Source organism: Neolamprologus multifasciatus, chromosome 10 (assembly GCF_963576455.1).
Source record: "Neolamprologus multifasciatus chromosome 10, fNeoMul1.2, whole genome shotgun sequence".
In the NCBI taxonomy this organism is placed as follows: Eukaryota; Metazoa; Chordata; class Actinopteri; order Cichliformes; family Cichlidae; genus Neolamprologus; species Neolamprologus multifasciatus.
In genome coordinates, this window is record NC_140448.1 from 10,379,691 (window position 1) to 10,399,127 (window position 19,437).

Consider the following 19,437-nt stretch of genomic DNA (forward strand, 5'->3'; position numbering starts at 1 on the left):
AACTTAATCATTTAATAGACCAATTGCCATAAACATACGAAAACACAAACATTTTTGAAATCTATCCATTGTTATTTATTAGGCAAACAATAAACTAATATCAAAATTTTTATACCAGAATTTGAGCTGGCACACTGGACACCTCGGATAAGTCCGATACTAATCATGGATAGCAGGATCTTTAATTTGGCCTCTTAATCAAAAATAATGTGCTTTTCTAGTTTTTTTTAATTAAAATTGTCTTTAATAAAATAGTGAATTTGAACATTTATGGATAGAAACAATAGTTATATACAAGCATTAAAAATATCATTTTGATTAAAGAGCCTACACTGACTGGAGGAGCAACCGTCACAGAAACATAAAAGATAGTAAATACCAACACTGTTAATGTGGGGCAGCTAAAAAAGGTTGGGCCATGGCATAGATCCATCTAACAGAGGAATTACTTTTCTGAATAAGCCTACATTGGCCACACAAATAATACGAGTATCAACACTTACATTAGGTGGCACTAGTGGATTCTGTTCATTAATAGAGTGAGAGAATAATTAAAAAGTGAGATTGAGGTATTTAATGAATGCACTGAGAGGAGAGAATTGAAGGAAATGACAAATGACTGAGAACAACACCCTGTAACAGACAGAGTTATATTTCATGGAATGACAGATGACTGAAAGCTTGGGCGAAAGGGGCTAATAAGGAAGGGGGGGCACACCAGACATTTGCAGCTTTCCCTGCCCCCTCATCAGTCTCACGGGAACAAGGGATTATGGAAATGTATAAATGCAAGAGAGGGGGAGTCTGACAGACAGAGAGGAAGAGAGAAAGGCAGAGGGGAGAGCAAACAAGAGCGGGAGGGAGAGCGATGCTATTGGCTGACCGTTATAACATCAACCGTGATGGAAATATTTCTCTCGCAGTCTAAGAAATAGAGGAAGAGACAGCCAGAGACAGTAGACTCAGGAAGCACATTCAGGTCTGTTTTCAAAATCTTTGAAAGGGATGAAAAGAAGGGGGAGTTAAAGAAGAAAGAAAGAAAGGAAAAAGAAAGCAGGGTACACAAGGAGCAGGAGAGATGATAGTAAGGTGGACTCAGTAACTTATGACTCCTGAGGGCTGTGGAGATTTTTTTTTTACTTAAGAACAGGAGCGCTTTATTTTTCTTTTAAATCAGCACGAATGGGTTTCAACATGTAGACACTCTGCAGGCTTCTGTGTAAATATTTCCCTGCTAGAATTTAACTATTTAACCTGCACATCAGCAGAGACAAGGCTTCACGTTTTTCTTTTTGTTTTTTGGAGATAACTGAGGGATGCGCTTGAGACAAACATGCAGAGCAGACAGTTCTGACATGGTGTCGACCCAAATTGACAGAGAAGAGGAAAGAGTGGACTGTTCAGATGCAGACACGTCTCCTACCAGGCACAGGTATTCGCTACTCGATATTAAGGTCAGTCAAGATGTCGATCCATGCTAACTGAAACTATCAATAATGTATCGTGATGTCGCATCTCTAAGCCCTCTTGAAGTGCTAACTAATCTTTCGATTCAATTAGAATATCTGCTGCCTCAGTGATTCACCCTTCTCACTTTGTGAAATCAGCAGTGGCAAGTTGTGATTTGCTTTGTCAGAATATAACTGTGTAACATGCAAAGCAATACCTTGAATCTCAGCTAGGATGTAAATAATTACTCAGCAGTTTAGCTATCGTTATAAGTAAAGACTCTGTAAATAATAACTCACAGATGTAAACCTGTTAACTATGATATGGAAATATATGCGTCATTAATTGTGTTCTGGATCCCGGAGCAACAGATGAACAGAAAGCCATACAACAAACTACAACAAACTACAAAAAGCCATAACCGACTGGGACAATAATTCGCGCTGTTTTTACTGCTCTTAGTATCGACTAGTAACCTGTGCTTCTGTAGTCGGCGTGTCAGTCAGACTCTTGGTGGTTTGTCAGTAAAAACAAAAAAGGAAAAAAAAAAAACATGATGTGTAGGCTTTGTCTAAAGAGAAACTGCAGGGAGGACAAGGAGGAGACAGACATTTTCCCTGTCAGAGACTGAAAAGAGGAGCACTGGGCCAGCGGCAGACTACTGTGGCTGTGAACAGACACATAAGTGCTTCCTAGATCAAAGCAAGGAAGGAGCTGTCCTGCTGTCAGATTTACAAAAAGAGACAAAGACAGACAGCAAGTAAGCAGTGGAGCTGCGACGTCAGCTGATTATTGATTGTTTCTAAAACTGAGTGCTTTACCCACCTGGACAATATAGACTCAGCTTGCATCAAAGGGGAAAACCAACAATAGCCTCTACCACAGTAAAAGGAGGAGGGGGAGTGACCAGTAGCCAGAGAGAGGCAGAGAGCAGGGAACCAGTTTCCTTTCTCTCCCTTCACCCGTGTCCTTGTCAGGCTGGCTGGTGCAGCCATGGCGTTCACCTTTGCGGCCTTCTGCTACATGCTCACCTTGGTACTGTGTGCAGCTCTCATCTTCTTTGTCATATGGCAGGTGAGTGGCACGGTGAACACACCAGAACTAAGACTGACACACGTAGGGCCTGCAGCATCCTCACTGTAGCATCCCACACAGGCAGACTAGCGCGGCCGCCTACACACAGGTGTACAGAGCTGCCGGCAACATAACATACACACTTCAGCCCCTCTAGAGATAATAATATGCATTAAAGGTGTAATTGTACTTATCAGACACTTCAAATGATCTCCTAAGAGCCACCAGATGACACTTTGACAAAAAGCACAGATTCCTGCTGGCTTCATCCCTCCACATAAAAGCAACTTATGAGCCCAGAGAACTGACGATAAACATTTCCACGTAAGGCGTTTGGGCTTCAGCAAACTCCAGATAATGAGTACAGACAGTCAGCAAAACACAGTGATCATAAATCTCACCACCAGACTGTTGTGAATCTGTCTGCCCGCAGGCATTTTCAGTGGAATTTGCACAGCTATCGCTGGAGACCAGTGCACTCAGTTTGCCTGTTACACAGACTCAACAAACACCGCAGCTTTGATCTCTCACCTTTAACATTCCCTCCGTGGAGGCAGGAACACGGCGAAGCACAGAAACGCATCATTATGAATATAGGACTTGAAATGACTAACGTACCAATTGACTAAGTGGGTGAGACTACATATGACTCAGTGAGTGTGTCTGTGTGTGAAAGAGACAGCGAGAAGCCTGCGTCTGGCTCGGCTCTCAGCATGTGACCGAAACGCTTATCAACCTATGATTTTGTTCACCCCTTCCCCCAGTCTGCTTCCACCCACGGGCACAGCACCCCAACTGTATGTGGCCGTCGACCAATCAGAACCTCGGTTCACTGGTATAGTAACCATGGTGCCCACTGAGGGGCTCATCATGTCGCCATGGAAACTGCATCTGTTTACAACAGAGCTAATTGCGAACAAAGACGAGGGAGAGCCATATAGGCTCGTACAGTATGTGGAAGGTGCTCTCCCCTTCGTGCCATCAGTCACTGCTGATGTTCACTTTTCTGCAAATGATGTCTGCTTGTTATGGCTTTTCAATGAGCCGTCAAAGGGAAGCTTAGCTCTTTAAAACCTGAGCCGATGATAAGCACAGCAGGTGGCCTTTACACTCCGAATTATTCGTGTTTTTATAGAGCTATTAATCAGGGAGCTAGTGAGAATAATTGTCACTTATACTCGCCTCACAGGAGGCAGTTAGAGTGTATTGGTGTATCTGAACGAGTGCCCTCAGTATATTATATTTCAATATGCAGAGAGACACTCAAGGTAGTGTATGTACCAGAAATGTACCGCAATGTTCTTAACCCAGCTAAAAAAATGCTCAGTCAAAGACCTTCTTGCATTTTACATTTCTCAAGCACTTCTTGGATGACTCCTGGCATTTGTGTCTTAATATTAATCTTCCAATGTGAACTTAATTACTGGTCTCAACGTAAGAATCAAGCCTTATGTAATTGCTTAGTGCAATGCATTTATCTACTCCTGCAGCTTTTCATAGTTTTTTTTACAGGAATCGGATAATGCAAAAGCTGTATGGGGGTGAATTAACCATCCAAGCTGTTCTTATTCAGGGACAAATTTCAATCAAAAATCCTTTAGCGCAAGCACTACTACATAATCACACATGGTGTCAACACAACATGACCTTCCTAACAGCATAAAGGGCAATAGGAAATGTCTGCATTTACATATGCCACTAACTCACCATATGTACTCAAAGTGATCTGAAAGCAGCTGCAGCTCAACAGTGTACAGCCGACTCAGTCGAACCAAATTTATGAGTGGCGAGAAGACAACAGCTACATTTGCATTACAGTTGCAGCGTAGTGGTGGTGAAACAAAAACAAGCTCACGTGTCCAATATTATTATTTTATTTTATTTATTTTTTCAGATCATTGCGTTTGATGAGCTTCGCACAGACTTCAAAAACCCCATCGATCAGAGCAATCCCACCAGAGCGGTAAGAACCCTGCTGTTTCACTTCTTGCAAGAATGATCAAACCTTCATGTGCACACAGAGAAATCCCTTCTTTGTACTTTCAAGGAGACTATACATTTAAGGTTTTGCCCCCCAAACATTGCCTACGCTGCATATTTTCCAAACACAGTTCACAAAGTTTCACGTTCATTTCATAAATAAACACGGCAAACGCTTTTTCCAAGCCTGCAATCACCAAAAAAATAAAATCATCATGTTATGTAAATGAGAGTTTGGGGGTTTTTGGAGCGAAAGCTTTCAAATATTTAATTCGGCTACATTTAGCCTTATTCATTAATATTTCTAAATCAAATATTTGCCCTACTTTGAAAACACTAATCCAAGCTTCCAGGTGATTGCTACAGTAACACCCAGGCAGTGTTTCCCTGAATGCTCATTTGTATGCAGATTGAAGCAATCAGCCTCCTACAAAGACCACGGCTCGTTGGCTTAATCAGTTACAGAGATTCATGCAAATGAAGTCGCTTTTTAGACATTGAGATACTGTAGTGTCGCCACAATAGGAGCGCAATTTGGAGTTTTCACCTCACCGTGACGAGAACAAACGCATTCACTCGATCCAAAGTGACAGATAAATAATTGCTGATTGAAAGTTAGCGCAACTATTTATCCTCTCATGTTGCAGAGCTGTTTGCTTACAGTATGTATACGTTTTCTTCTGAAGATGAAATAACATTATCATGAGTCAGTAGTTCGAGCTATTATTCGCTTAGCAAGTTAACAGCAGCTGTGATTATCGTTTTCACAGGATAGCTAATGTTCTAGCAATCATGTGAACCTGCATCTGAACTGCAAAGTGAGAGTGATGAGGAGTGGGAGAGGAAACTGTGAAAGCAGACTGTAGGAGTGTGAAGGCATGCCAGCTACAAGGGGGTGGACACAATAACTGCAACACCTGTAAATTATGATGCAGTCAAATACAATGGAGCACAAAAGCCACAGTGGATGTTTTACTTTCCTCAGGACAACGATGGAGAGCTGTCTGACAAACAATCCCCGTTAGAACTTTTCTGGTTTCACAGCAGTGAGATAAGTATTGAGGCCACTCTGTAGGACTGGTGACAACCTAAACACGCTGTCTGATGTCACCGTTTCAAATGTGTTCAGAAATAACTGGATCTGGCAGGACGCGACGCTGCCGGTCTCTCCCCAAAATCAATAAGCTGCACAAACAGAAGACAAGCGAAGGCAACAGCCATGGAAGATAAACAGCAATTATATTTGTGGTTAGCTGAGAGCAACACATGTTCGCTCGAGTGCGGTTGTGTACAAAAAAGGACAAAAGCAGTCAATATTTGTTGGGAAGAGAGAGAAAGAAATGATAGAAAGACAGAGCGGAAGAAGCTAGACATCTTTTTTTTAAATCAGGTTTCTGCGTAAAGCCTTTAATCACAGTAACACTCAGAGGGAGAACCACCCCATCCATAAAGAGCCCTTCTATGGCTACTTCACCTGTTAAAACAACAAAATTAAACACATCATAGTGGTAAAATTTATTCCTTTTCAGGCCTCCTTTTATGTCAGTAGCTCTAGAAAGGTTATGAGGCAGATTGTCGGGGAGATCACTCATTTGTGTCTCTGATAATAAGTGCTTAATTAGATTACCAATCTAACTACAGCACTCTTTGCCCTGTAATTGTTGCTCCTTTATCTCTTCTGTATATTGTGTATATTGTGAAATGTCTCTGCTGCCTTTGATTAACATCCTCAGTCATGTTTCTTTATTGGAACTATTAAATATTCAGAGCAAATTGGATGACCTGACACAAATAGGGCCACCTCGGGGAGGCTACGAGCTGTAAAATCTGAGCAGCGCAATGATTTACACCGACAACAATAAACCATATGATGCACAGAAGCTAGGCTGGCACTTTCGCTCCTTAAATAACAGCACTGTGGAGGAAGGACTAGAAAGAAAGAATGAAAGAAAGAAAGAAAAAAGGCAGGAAATTACACCGAGCATACTAACAACAGTGAAGGTAGAGAGCCTGTGCCTAATTCAGGGCAAAATCCACTTTCCCCTTTCAGGTCACCAGTTTTAATTTATGTCCACAGACTCATAAAAGCTGGATGTTGCTCCAGCTACAGGAAGCCAATATCACCGGTTGGTAGCCAAGATAGATGCCTCAATATGTCAGAATGAATAGACATGCTTATCCACTTGATGTATTATATTTAACAAAATAAATGAAGCCAAGCAAATTAACATCCCCGTGATAATTATCTGACGATAGACATTATGGTTACACAATAACGCAATAACTTTCTGTTGATGGAAACGGATAAACGGGCAAATGAAGTAGAGCAAAACATCTAATTTGCCTTGCTGACTAATCAATGGACAACCAAAGAAAACATCTGCATGAGCCGAATATCTGATGTCAGGCTCATGTACTCAAAGACGGATGGCTTTAATTTTAAAACTGATAATTGAGCTTTCTATAATGGCTCACCAGAGACTCCGAGCTGATAGCTTTACAAGATAAGGTGGGAGATGTGCGCACAGGGTTTTTTTCCCCTGCAATATGAGATTTGCTTCTCAAATAGGTTTCAGCCACATAAATGAAAAACAAATCAACACCATTGTAAGTATTTTATTATTATTATTATTATTATTAACTGAAAATGAATTTATTCAAGTATAATATACAGTTTGTGTTTCTCAAATTTCATAAAAAATAACAAGTCTGATTTCTGCCAAATGTGGGCACAGGTATGATTAATGACATTCATTAAGGCTCTAGATCAGGACTGTCACTAGTGTCATTAATAAAACCTATATTTAACTCATTCTTCATGCAAAAGTTGTACCTGTTGTATGTGCCCAGATCATGGTTATGGCCTTATAGTCCACAGCCAAATACCTATTCTGAGCAATGAAAAGTCCTGTCTGCACCAAACCAAGGTTATTATAAATAAAAATAAAAGACTGGCCTAAAAAACAAAAATAAATAAATAAATAAAACTAAAATACACTAAAAAAAATTCATTTGAATTGTGTTTGTATCATTTTGGTCAAATTAACCAACAATACCAGAATGAAGAAGTACTTGTGTGTGTGTGTGTGTGTGTGTTTATTAGAACAGGGACGTCTATGCAACTGTGTGTGTGGGTCTGTGTATTTTAATATTGTAATACTGTTTTGTATCGTATTGTGTTGAACTTCTGACAGACTCCACATGTATAACAACAAAAAGCTGCGGCTAAAAAAAAGAACCAAAAAACTGTATTAAACTTAACCTTATTAAACAATAGAAACTAAAGTGAAATGAGCAAACTCACTCTGGAAACTAACTTAAATAAAAATTTAAAAAACAGACCTATGATAAAACTGCACCAAAGTGTAAAAATATATGTATTTTAGATGTATGATGAAAACAAACTCGGGAGTTTTAGTTTTAAAAAAAAGTAGGTAGTTAATTAATTATTTTCAGTTGGTAAGTGTATTTTTCCATGGTACTATTGTTGGCCTGGACATCTAATGTAATGTACAGCTGCATATTACAGTATCACTATACCCATAATACTGATATTTAAGCAGGAATGCTAATATAAAACTAGCCATCAGGTCCAGTTTTTAGATTTTATCACTATATTTAATATCTGTCCAGTTTAAAAAATCCTCCAAAATAAGATTCACTCCAGTCCACGATCATCTATTGTTTCTGCAATGAGACAGCTATTTCTGTTAGGCATTGACAGTAATACACTGACTGCTGACCGGACTTTCTTTATATCCTCCCCACAGAGAGAAAGGATTCTCAACATTGAAAGGATCTGCAACCTGCTTCGCAGGGTGAGTAATAGCTGTTTTTCATCTCCTGGTGGTGGATGACTAAAGCAGAGGGGCTTCACAGAGCCATGACCGTTTGTCTTTTTTCATTGTGAGGACCATGACACACACTGATTCATTTCACATGTAGCCCGTCCCCACAACACACCATTACCTCTTTACAGGCACACAGTGATGGAGAGCACTGATACAGCCCAGATGTTGTCAGCTTTTTATTTCAAGGCTTTCAGAAAAAGAACTTTGTGTCGTGAAAGATCACATACTGTGGAGGCCATTTTAAACATAGATGGCCAGTGCCATTAGGTTTTTTTGAGTCAAAGTTAATGGATAAATAAATAAAAATATACAAAATTACAAGAGTTTAATTTAAAGGCAGTAGCCACCATACTAATTGTAGTATTAGGGTCTATATGCTAATGTAGTAAAGAGCATTTTCTGAGAAGGTTTGCCCCGGGTTCAAATTGTTACCATTTTCTCGTTTCTTTTTACGTTTTTCTTTATATAGCTGCTCAGTGCGAGAAAAGAAAATGCCACTGATGCATAATTACAATACCACCATGTTATTGAAAAGGAACTCTTATTGCTGCAGTGGAAAAATAATTTCAATTACCCTTAACTGCTACACAGGTTTAATCTAGCGTGGTAATTAGACTACATATGTATTAGTGATATTTGCTCTAACCAATCACTGCTGAAATTGGTTCCACTAAAAATATTCAAATAATATTGAAACAGATTGTAATGACTGATGGAGCCAGCTAAGGGTTATAATGTCAGTCAAAGAAATGTAATTTGTTATTTTGCAGCCATATTTTTGAACTAGCATCAAGATCAAATTGCTACGTGTATGTGAATGTGATGTGATAGTTCTTATTAAATTAAGTTCACATTAAATAAGGTTCATTTGTATAGCACTACAAAGTACTTCCCAAAAACAGAATAAACAAACAATAGATTTTTATAAAAATTAAATTTATCAATTAATCACTTAAAATAGACCACGCAAGACTTTATAAAAGCGATAATGTGTAAAGAATAAATTGAAATGAACATAATTAAAAGTTTAAAAAAAACTTGGTGTTAAGCTAAGAATCTTAAAGATAAAAATGTTATAATAAAATTTGCAAGAACTGTACAAGGCCATTTGCAAGAAACAGGTCTTTAGCAGTAAAAACACAAAAAGAAGACACTGGCAAAACTACCCTAAATGCTGCAGGCAGGTCACCCCACAACCAAGAAGCCTACTAGGGGTTACTGGTGGGGCTAACCATGCTAGCTTGTTAGCATGGTTAGCAAGGCACATCCATAGACTGTATGAGTTAAAATGAGAAACGCAGATACACAGACCTTCTAACAAATATGAAATACTAGAATTTCACTCACCGAAACTGAAGTACAAAGCCACAGCATTATCTGTAAAACAGTTCTATTAAAATGTTCTCGCACACTGAAGCCCAAGTCTGACATCTGAATTAGCGCAGGTGAAAGCTTAAAAGATTTAAGGTGAAAAGCTAAATAAAGAAAAATTCACCTCCTGTAGTCATTTTGTAGGGGTATATTAGTTATAGCAACCAAAACTCTTTTTTGGAACAAGAAAGCTCTTTAACGTGGGATTATATGGCCACTTGACTTGTAGAACAACTTTCAAGTGGCCACTTAAGGAACTTTCTGGTGCTTGTAAGCTGGCCTCATTTAGCCTAGACATTACAGTGTCGGTTCATTCTCAGTGCTCTCATTGCACTGCTTTTGGCTGCTACAAGCAGCTATTTTCAGAGAAACAGAGAAGTTCTGAAAAGTGGTAACACTCTCCCTGCCCAGCATGAAACACTAAAATGTTGATATGAAGTAAGTGTTGAGAGCTTGTTTCTGCTGCCCTCAAGTTGCCCCCCAAAAGTTTTTGTCCTTTCACAATAAATGTAGTTTTATCATCTTTGTTGCTATCCTGTTGCCATCTTGAGTCTTAACCCCATCTCAGATTTTCTCAAATAGTATTTTAACAACCAAACGCTAGACTTTACATCACAAGGAAAAAAGGTCAGCAACTTACATCACCTTCTACTAATGTATAAAAAACAGTCCACGTGCAAGTGAACGTATATTTGCACCCGTAACAGCAGCTAGCCCTGACTAACAGCAACACCTTTCGTGTGAAAGTGTTTGCCCTGCAGTGTGATCTTGTACACTGTAGTTTTCTAAAGAGTTGTTGGAGTGTTATCACTTAATCATTTCAGTTTCCGTCCTTCTTATATTTCTTATTAGTTGGTGGTACCAGAGTACTCCATCCACGGTCTCTTCTGCCTGATGTTCATGTGTGCTGGAGAGTGGGTCACACTTGGCCTAAATATCCCGCTGCTCTTCTACCATCTGTGGAGGTACGGTCCCACAGCAGATGTGTAACTAGTTTGTGTTAGTCTGATGGGTGAGTGAGCCAAGCCTCCTGCTTTTTCAGGTTTTTTCATCGGCCCGCTGATGGCTCAGAAGTCATGTATGATCCTGTCAGCGTGATGAACGCCGACATTCTCAACTACTGTCAGAAAGAGTCCTGGTGTAAGCTGGGCTTTTATCTTCTCTCATTTTTCTATTATCTCTACAGGTAAGTGGGAGATTTACAATGTTTCTCATTTCATAATGACACTTCAAGGAATCCTTAGACGTGTGTTACGATTCATAAATTTGTAAAATTAATTTGAATTTTTCATCCATTGCACTATTTCTTGTAGTATGGTCTACGCCTTGGTGAGCTTCTAACAAACAGGAGAGATGAAGAAATAAAATAACTGTAAAAGAAAAATTGGAGAACAAACGGAGACACAAACCTTTAGTCTCTCCATGTATTCTGACCTTTCTGGCTTTGGGCTTTGGAAGTCTAACCTTGGACAAAGCATGAAGAACAATTTGAATGAATGTGAATTTTTTCGAAAAAGCCTCTTTTCGATTGTATCATTGTACACCCGATACTGCTGTCGGACAACCGGATGAAATCTTGAAGGACTGAAACGCAGGTGTTTGTGTTGCCTTTGACCCATTATACAATTTAACAATATTTCTGAAGGGCTGGATTTTCCCCACGCTGCTCTTAATAATCCAGTCGCTCCACTCACTGTGAATCTCCAAACGCTTGGGGACTGGAAAATGAAAAATTATGTCTGTATTCTTTGACTTTGACAATGTACTAAAAGCAGGATTGTTTTGCATATGGAAACTCTGACATCAAACCGTTACTCTGATCGTGTTGCAGGACATGGGTTAGCAGTGTAAGAGGTTTAACAGACCTGACATGAGCTGGAGTGTGCACAGACACCTTTAACCAGGACAGAGGATAAAGATTTGCCTGATGCCAGTCTCTGCCAAACGCAAAGTCAAATAAGACATTGGTAAAAAATGAAATGAGAAAAAAGCAAGGAATTATCCAGGTTTGACTTAAATAAGTTTGACTTTAAGGGTCGATGCTTGTGATGTGCATTCAAAATAGGTGTGTCCATACGTGAGAGGGCATATTTTACGCTATATGCTAGGTTCATGCTTTCCAAAGAGCGTTCAGCTCAAACATGCCAAAATGTTACCGCTGAAAATCATTGTGCCAAATATAAAATCAAGGTCAAAAGAAAAATGATGAGACTAGAAAGTAGTTGCAGTATTTTGTGCTCTCAGACCTTATCTTTAATTCTACTTTCTTTAGCACATGATTTTTTTGGCACAATATTTTTTTTCCTCAAAAAAAAGAAAGAAAAAAAACTTTAGTTTTGTTGTGTTTTTTAGTGTGCAGGAAGCACCTTATTCCTCTTTCCAGTGATGTTTACTCTTATTCATCTGCATTTATACTATAGTCATTTTAGCACAGCAACTCTTCTCTGATTCGAGGTAGAATAGCATAGCATAGTCATCTCATGTACAAAAAAGCAATTAATAACAGTAATCTAGCAATGTAAATTGAGTCATGAGACATATCGATCCAGTGTTATTCAGTGTTTGTAACAGTGAGTGGGACAAAAGTGGCAGATGAGACAATAACGACTCTATGACAGTGTTTCAGCTGTTTAAGGAGTGCAATGACAGCATCGCAATACATCTACAAACATACAGCTGCAAAGGCAACAGACGTAAGAGACACACAATCTTGCTGATGACCAAGATTTATAAACAGTAAAGCCTTTCCTTGGCTGGCCTTTGCCGCCATGTGTTCATTAGATGGATCTGTTTGCAGATAAGTGATGGTTCAGATGTGTGATATCAGTAGGAAAACAGAAACTCTGGGGGCCTGAGAACAAGCTGTGATATTTGCCATACACCAACTCCAGGTGTACTAAATGGTGGTGTCTGATAGACAAACTGTGGGCTCAGATAGGAAAAAATGAGGTAAGGAGTCTCTGGAGAACACGGGTGGGCATTTCTCAGCTGCTAGACATGGCTGGCTGTAATCAGTTACCTTGCCCCCAGCCCTGACTAACCACGTCTTACTGTCAAGGAATGCCCACTTAAAATAATGGTCTCAGCTGCTGCAGCCTACTGAAGTTCTTGTTACGTAGAAGGATTCACAGCAAAAATTGACACATTGTCATGACTTTTATCCAATAATTAAATAGTAGATCTGTTTAAATAAATTTAATTACATTTTATTTTGATAGCACAAAATCACAACAACAGTCACATTCATATTACAAAGTAAAGACTCTACAGTAAAAGAGACAAAACCCCAACAATCAAACGACCCCCTATGAGCAAGCACTTGGCAACAGTGGGAAGTAAAAACTCCCTGATCAATCGATCAGTGATAAAAGTAACTGTATAATTTTCCAGTGTGTGTTAGCAATATATGAAATTTATTTCTAATGAAAACTATATTTTCTTTAGAAAACAGCCACACTGCACTGTATACCAGTGCTTGAGGCTGTTTTGCTAAGCTCAGCAAATTCAATACAAATGTGAACACCAGTGTTTGCGTACATCAGCATTTCACGCTTTCTTGCCCTGCCTGTACGACTTAGCCGCGAGCCCATATTTTTCACTGTAGTTTTAGCAAATGTCCCTCAAAACAGGAATAAATGCAATATTTCTTATAGAAAGAAACATTTTTGCATTAGCACTTTTTCCGGCAACAGCACTGTGTTAATCAGATTCATAAAACATTAGCCCCATGCACATTTGTGAAGCTGAAACACTGGGGGGAACGAAATGTACCAAGCCTTTGCTACAACTGTAATACTCACATCAGCTGAATTGTGGTTTGTTAATTTTCACAAAATGTGTTGGCAATTTGGAAAGGATGACTTTAATTCCTAATATTCAATTCAATTCAGTTTTATTTATATAGCTCCAAATCACAACAACAGTGGCCTCAAGGTGCTTTATAGGTGGAAGGTAAAAAAGTCCCTACAATCCCAGCAATCATATGATCCTCAGTGAGCAAGCGCTTTGGTGAAGGTGGGAAGGAAAAACTCCCTTTTAATAGGAAGAAACCTCCAGCAGAACCAGGTGTAGGGAGGTGCGGCCATCTGCCGTGACCTTTTGGGATGAGGGGAGGAAGACTGTGGAAGAAAAGCAGAAATGAATAACAATTAATATAAATCCGTGAAGTGTCCAGAACTCGCTTACAGTTCTAAACTCACCTTTAGATTAGATTAGATGATTAGATTAGATGAAACTTTATTAATCCCTCGGGTGGGTTCCTCCGGGAAATTCAGTTTCCAGTAGCATAGCACCGAATGCTAAATTGACTGACATACCGTATGCTCTACATTACAGGAAGCCTAATTTCTTCAAAAAATATATCATATATTAGTCTTAAAGGAAAAAAAAAAAAGTTTTATAACCATTAATAACCCGTGTCGTTAATGTAGCTGCAGTGTAGATGTTCAGGACATACACATACATAAATATAAACAAAGCCTTATCTAAGTCTGAAATCATGGCACGCAGAGCAAATCAAACTGCCTGTGTGATCTGAATCGCAAGCACTGAAGCAATTTCAGTAGGCTGTCAGTGTGTCTGAAGACAAGACGGTGTATGCTGTTCCAAATAATGTCAAAAGTAATCACAGGACACTGAGACCTCAAAACTACAGTGTGAGCGTGTAGAGTCTGGACAATCGCTACTAAAGCACAGGAACACGAGGAGAAAAAAAAGGGGGGGAGGAGACATACAGCTTGGTTGAATGTCATGTAGTTGCTGTGAACAAAGCCTTTTAGAAAACCGTATTTGAGTATAATTATTTGTATCTGTCTTTTATACATTTCTCATCAATGTACGCTACAGTAAATTTGGTGGATGACTTTATATATATAGATATTAGGCTACACTATGATGTACAGCTATTCACATGCCGTATTCTAATAAAACAACGATGCCAAAATGTCCATTTCTATGTCGCTCATTTCCTGCCTGTTGAGGGTCAGCATTTATTTGTCCATCTGTGAAGAGTTGTCACAGAAATGCGATGTTTTTCCGAAGATGTGCTGGAAGAGAAAAAATAAAACTGAAGGATGATGGGGACACTGAGTGGTGCATTAGACTGAGGGATAGGAGACGAACTGCCTCATTGAGAAGCTGTTGAAAAACAGCTGCATTTAGAAGTGGTTCCAGAGACATTCAGCCAACCTCTCTAAAGGCACCAGAATAACTAAATACCAATACTGATGTGGAAAAAGCTTCTACTGGAGGGCAGCAAAGAGAGGATTAAAGCCTTTCATTAATGTCTGCACCTTCAGAATACTAACATTTCAAATTATAGAGCTCTGGATGCCTATTAGATTACATAATAAAAATGAAGCTGACAGAGTTCGTCTCCACAGAGAGACATCATCACTTCTGAAAATGTCACTGTAGCTATGTAACATTTAAAATTCACAAGTTGTGATTCCTCAGAGAGAGAGGGGGAGAGAAAAAAGACACACAACCTAAAACACTGAGTGTGGGTCTAAGTTGGCTCTGGGGCTCATTTGTAGAGTCTGAAAGGTTTGCCAGGTTATCACTTGTTTAAATAATGATTCAGACAGAAAACAGAGAAACAACAAGGCTTCAAGTTGGCGTTTTCCCCTCTGTTTGAAGAGGACAGATCATTCTCCGCTGTCACCATGGAAACTAAACTGTATTAGAAATTCCTGTTGACTCACTCTGAAGCTGAAAACACAGAAAAATCCAATAGAAGTTGGTGCACATGCCTGGCAGCACTGCTTCACTGCCCAGTGCATTTATATTTATTACATCCACTACATACATATCACTTTCATATAAGCAGTTATGACACTTGCTTACACCAAGACACAGACACTGACACGCGCGCATATATATACAACATTCACACACACACACTAAACCCGCTCACTCACAGCACATGCATCTGTTTCTCGTTCCCTCTCATCCCACGATTCACACTGTTTCACACTCATCATCTCGGGCTCTTCCTTTTTTCAGCACCCTCCACCACCATAATTGTCTCAACTCCTTTCCCCTCTCTCCTACGTCTGTGCACCTCTCAGCCAGGCGTTACCATGGAAACTGGCTAACAACTGATGGGCTTGAAAACGTCAGGATTGGCATGCACGATTGGCAAGTGCGCACACGCTCGGAGGTGCATGCACAAACACACACATATACATATTGTGCACATTCATTATTATACAATTCTAGCTTGGTGCATGTTATTCTGGCTCTATAGGCATGCATGCATAAGGAAACGATAGGTATGGTGAAGGGGTGCACACCAAATTTAAAGGGGGGGTTAATTTAAGAAAAATTAAATTAAAAAGGAGAAGAATAAAAAATATGTAGTTACTGACTGTCCCTTTTTCGAATGCACACTCGGATTCCCGTAAAATGCAAAATGATTTTGGTTTGACATTTATCATAAACACTCTGCGCATGCAGTGAGACCTTTTTATATGTTTGAAAACTCAAATCAACAAATGAAAACGTAAGGTACTTCCAGCTGCTCCCTTAGACGCAAGGGGTTACCACAGCAGGTACCTCCACATGCTTGGTTTGGAGGATTTTCACACAGGATGCCCTTCCTGACATAACACCCCCCCCCCCCCCCCCCCCCCCCATGAAATGTATGAAAATTAACAAATCAATCAACCAGATTTATCACTGCATATCATGGATGTATTACAAAATTAACATGATGTTTTTGCATTTTTTCTGTAGTCCTAAGTTTGTGGAAGGAGCAGATGTGCTGTCTTAGCAGTCTCTTTTTGTTTCCAAGGATGTGTCAAACCTGTTCACACTTATGTTTTTATTTGGACTGTGCATCGTCTGTCCAGACAGAGACACGAGCGTGACTCACTCTGTCAGCTGCTGTCTCACTTATATAAATAAATTTCATCAAACTAACTACTAACTTCAATTTCAGTGACTGGCCTTAGAAAGTCATGACTTGGCTGCTGTTGTCTTCCCCTCTTCACTGTTATGTGAGACTGTCTGAAAGTTCCTGGGTCACGTTTAAGGCCGCTTTATAAACAGAGTATTACTCGCTTGTAACAGACTTTTTAATCAGCCACGTCTGCTCATATCTAATTTTAATTTTCAATTTTCAGATCAAATTGAATATTTTAAATGGATGAAGCCCTCAGGCTGAGAGTTTTTTTTTCTTTTGGTAATGAGAATGGCAGTCTAATTTTAATCCCGATGATACTGCATTGCTGATAGTGTAGTTTAACACCTGAAATATCTATATAGCATTTAATTAATACACAGGGAAAGCAACTTTTCACAGATTATACAGAATCAAAGTGACAATTATTTACAGAATCATTTGGCGCTACGGGGAATGAAGAATGACAAAGTCTTTACCCACACATGTCAGTTGTCATTATATTCATTAAAGATGGCAGTGTGTTTGCACGGTATCATGTCAAAGAAATCATGAGCTGATATAATGTAATATAATAATGCCATGAGATGGTTTGTGACGTCCTGATTTAAAGAGTTAAGCATTTAGTTCTTATTAAAACTGAACACCTAATCTAAGGGCTAATTACTCATTTTGTATAGAGACTTGTCAGTCACAAGTGTGATGATTGCTTGCAAAGTAGACATCGTATTGTATTAAATAATGCTCGGAACAATAGAGTGTATATAAAAGATGGAGGTGTGTCATTAATATCTAGTAGTCTTGGCTAAATACAAACATTGTATTTACATTCGAACTCCAGGTTGATTGACCATAAACAACTATATTATACAAAATGGTGTTGACCAGAAGTTAAAACAGGTGGGACTTAGGATTTAGCTAATTGCAGAGGTTTGCTGGTAGTCCTCAGTCACACTGACCTAGAAAATGGTCAGCAACCCCTTGGCAACCACCGGTCACTGGGGACAAAAAGTGTTTTTCCCAAAAGGATGGGGAGCAGTTGCTGGAGACAGCTGGCAGTCGCTAGGGGAAATCTGTTCTGCACCTTGTGGTGGTCCCTGTGGTTATTATCAGATTAGCAGATTGCTGGAGTCACCCACAGTTTGCATGGAAGATGCCAATTTGTCTGCACACACCAACTATTTGCCTCTCTGTGCCTGTGTGACAGACCTAGCTGACATATATTAAGTGATTAAAGTAGTTTAATTACCTTTTGTCATTTATTGTGTGGCTAACTACTGCAACAACAACAGGAAAGGAAATAAAAGATATTTGGCTGGTTTTTAATGTTCTGAATCTGAATTTATAAGCCACTATATTAGGTGTCCGCCATATTTATTACTGATATATAATAATAAGAATGCAATAGCCTCACCTGAACTTACTGACTTCAAAGCTAAAGCTTACATTCCAGGTGAGATTTGTCATTTCGTTGGTTTATGTATGATGTGTGAACACACATTTTGTGTCACATGCACAGGTAGCTGTGGTGTAATCCAGCCTTATAATTACCATATGAACAAAATATGTAATAAAATTTTAAAAAGAAATTAAACAAAAATAACAGAGGAAAACAACACGCACAGTACATGCTGCACATGCACACAAATATTTGCATATCCTATAAAAAGCTAAGAAGCTTATGTAATAATTCAGCATGAGTCTAGCCACCATGTAGACAGTCACAGTATAGAAGCCCGTTCCTAATTAGCACTTAGCATTTGAAAAAAAACACAAAATAGCTTGCGTAGGCGAGGCCAGAGGCCAACAGTACTGTAAATGGGTTTAAAAGGTGAAAAACGAAGGTGTGCATCAGCAGAGTGCTCTGTCATCTGTACGCACACGCCTCACTGCATGTGAGAAAAACATCATTTTCTAGTGTAAATGCAGGGTGATTTATAATGAAATAGGTCAAATATAATACGAACATTATTTTTAGACGAATCTGCACCGCTGCCTAATAGAATAGACGTCTCAATCTGTTTTTAAAAAGGGCAACAAACAAGCTCAAGCATTAAAGCGCCATAAAAACCAAACTGCTGATCATCGCACAGTCATGAAAGATTTTGAGATTGCCTAAACAAAAAAACCTCTTCTCAAAGTGATGCATCAGTTCAGCAATAATGTGGCCACCTGTCACCTCCACAGCAAAAGAAGTTACTCTAATGCAAAACCTCAAGAAATAATTATTGCTTTAGTGCTGACAGAGGCCATTTCAGCAGCTTCTGATTGCATTTACTGGTACTAATATCTGCCGTGTACTTGTTCCTTTAGAATAATTTGAAACAGAGCGAGCTCAGAGATGAAGCCTAACAAATGTTTAAAAAGCCTAGAGGCTTGGCGAACATCTGCTATTGTAGCTTGGAAGCCTGGAAAGAGAATCAATTTGAACAAGATGATAACAGGTTCTAAAAGGTTAGAAGAACGCGATACAGCTAAAAACAGACATGTTCATAGCAAGTGGCTCCTAATAGCTGCTGTGGTTTTACTACTAAAAATTACACTCCCTGGCCACTTCATTAGGCACACCTCTACAACTGCGCATCAACACAAATATCTCATCAGCCAATCACTTGGCCCCAATTAAGTGCATTTAGACTTGATTAAGAAGAGCTAGTGAAATTCAAACTGAGCATCAGAATGGTGAAGAAAGGTTGTTGGTGCCAGATGGGCTGGTCTGAGTATTTCAGAAACGACTGATATGCTTTGATTTCCCCCACACAACCATCTCCATGGTTTGCAAACAACAGTCAGAAAATCTCCAGGAAGAAA

At 39.3% G+C, this 19,437-nt stretch overlaps 1 protein-coding gene across 2 annotated transcripts; it reads left to right on the plus strand.

The window, feature by feature from the left end:
- Positions 1–764: 764 nt before the first annotated feature.
- On the plus strand, positions 765–12,018 carry cnih2 (cornichon family AMPA receptor auxiliary protein 2). 2 transcript variants are annotated; one of them, XM_085174658.1, is made up of 6 exons: positions 765–1,454; positions 4,418–4,486; positions 8,274–8,321; positions 10,578–10,690; positions 10,768–10,911; positions 11,039–12,018. In XM_085174658.1, exons 1-6 carry the CDS (start codon positions 1,317–1,319, stop codon positions 11,064–11,066), a joined length of 540 nt encoding a protein of 179 aa, XP_085030784.1. In that variant the 5' UTR covers positions 765–1,316; the 3' UTR covers positions 11,067–12,018. The 2 variants fall into 2 exon arrangements, with proteins under 2 accessions (XP_085030784.1, XP_085030786.1); XM_085174660.1 differs by having other exon boundaries at positions 1,333–2,523.
- The last annotated feature ends 7,419 nt before the right edge of the window (positions 12,019–19,437 follow it).

Excerpts from the sequence above, each read along its gene's own strand:
- cnih2 (XM_085174658.1), top strand. The coding sequence starts at position 1,317 with ATGCGCTTGAGACAAACATGCAGAGCAGACAGTTCTGACATGGTGTCG. Across the intron at positions 10,691-10,767 it reads CTCTTCTACCATCTGTGGAG|GTTTTTTCATCGGCCCGCTG; the intron begins GTACGGTCCCAC and ends CTGCTTTTTCAG. Across the intron at positions 10,912-11,038 it reads TTTTTCTATTATCTCTACAG|TATGGTCTACGCCTTGGTGA; the intron begins GTAAGTGGGAGA and ends TATTTCTTGTAG.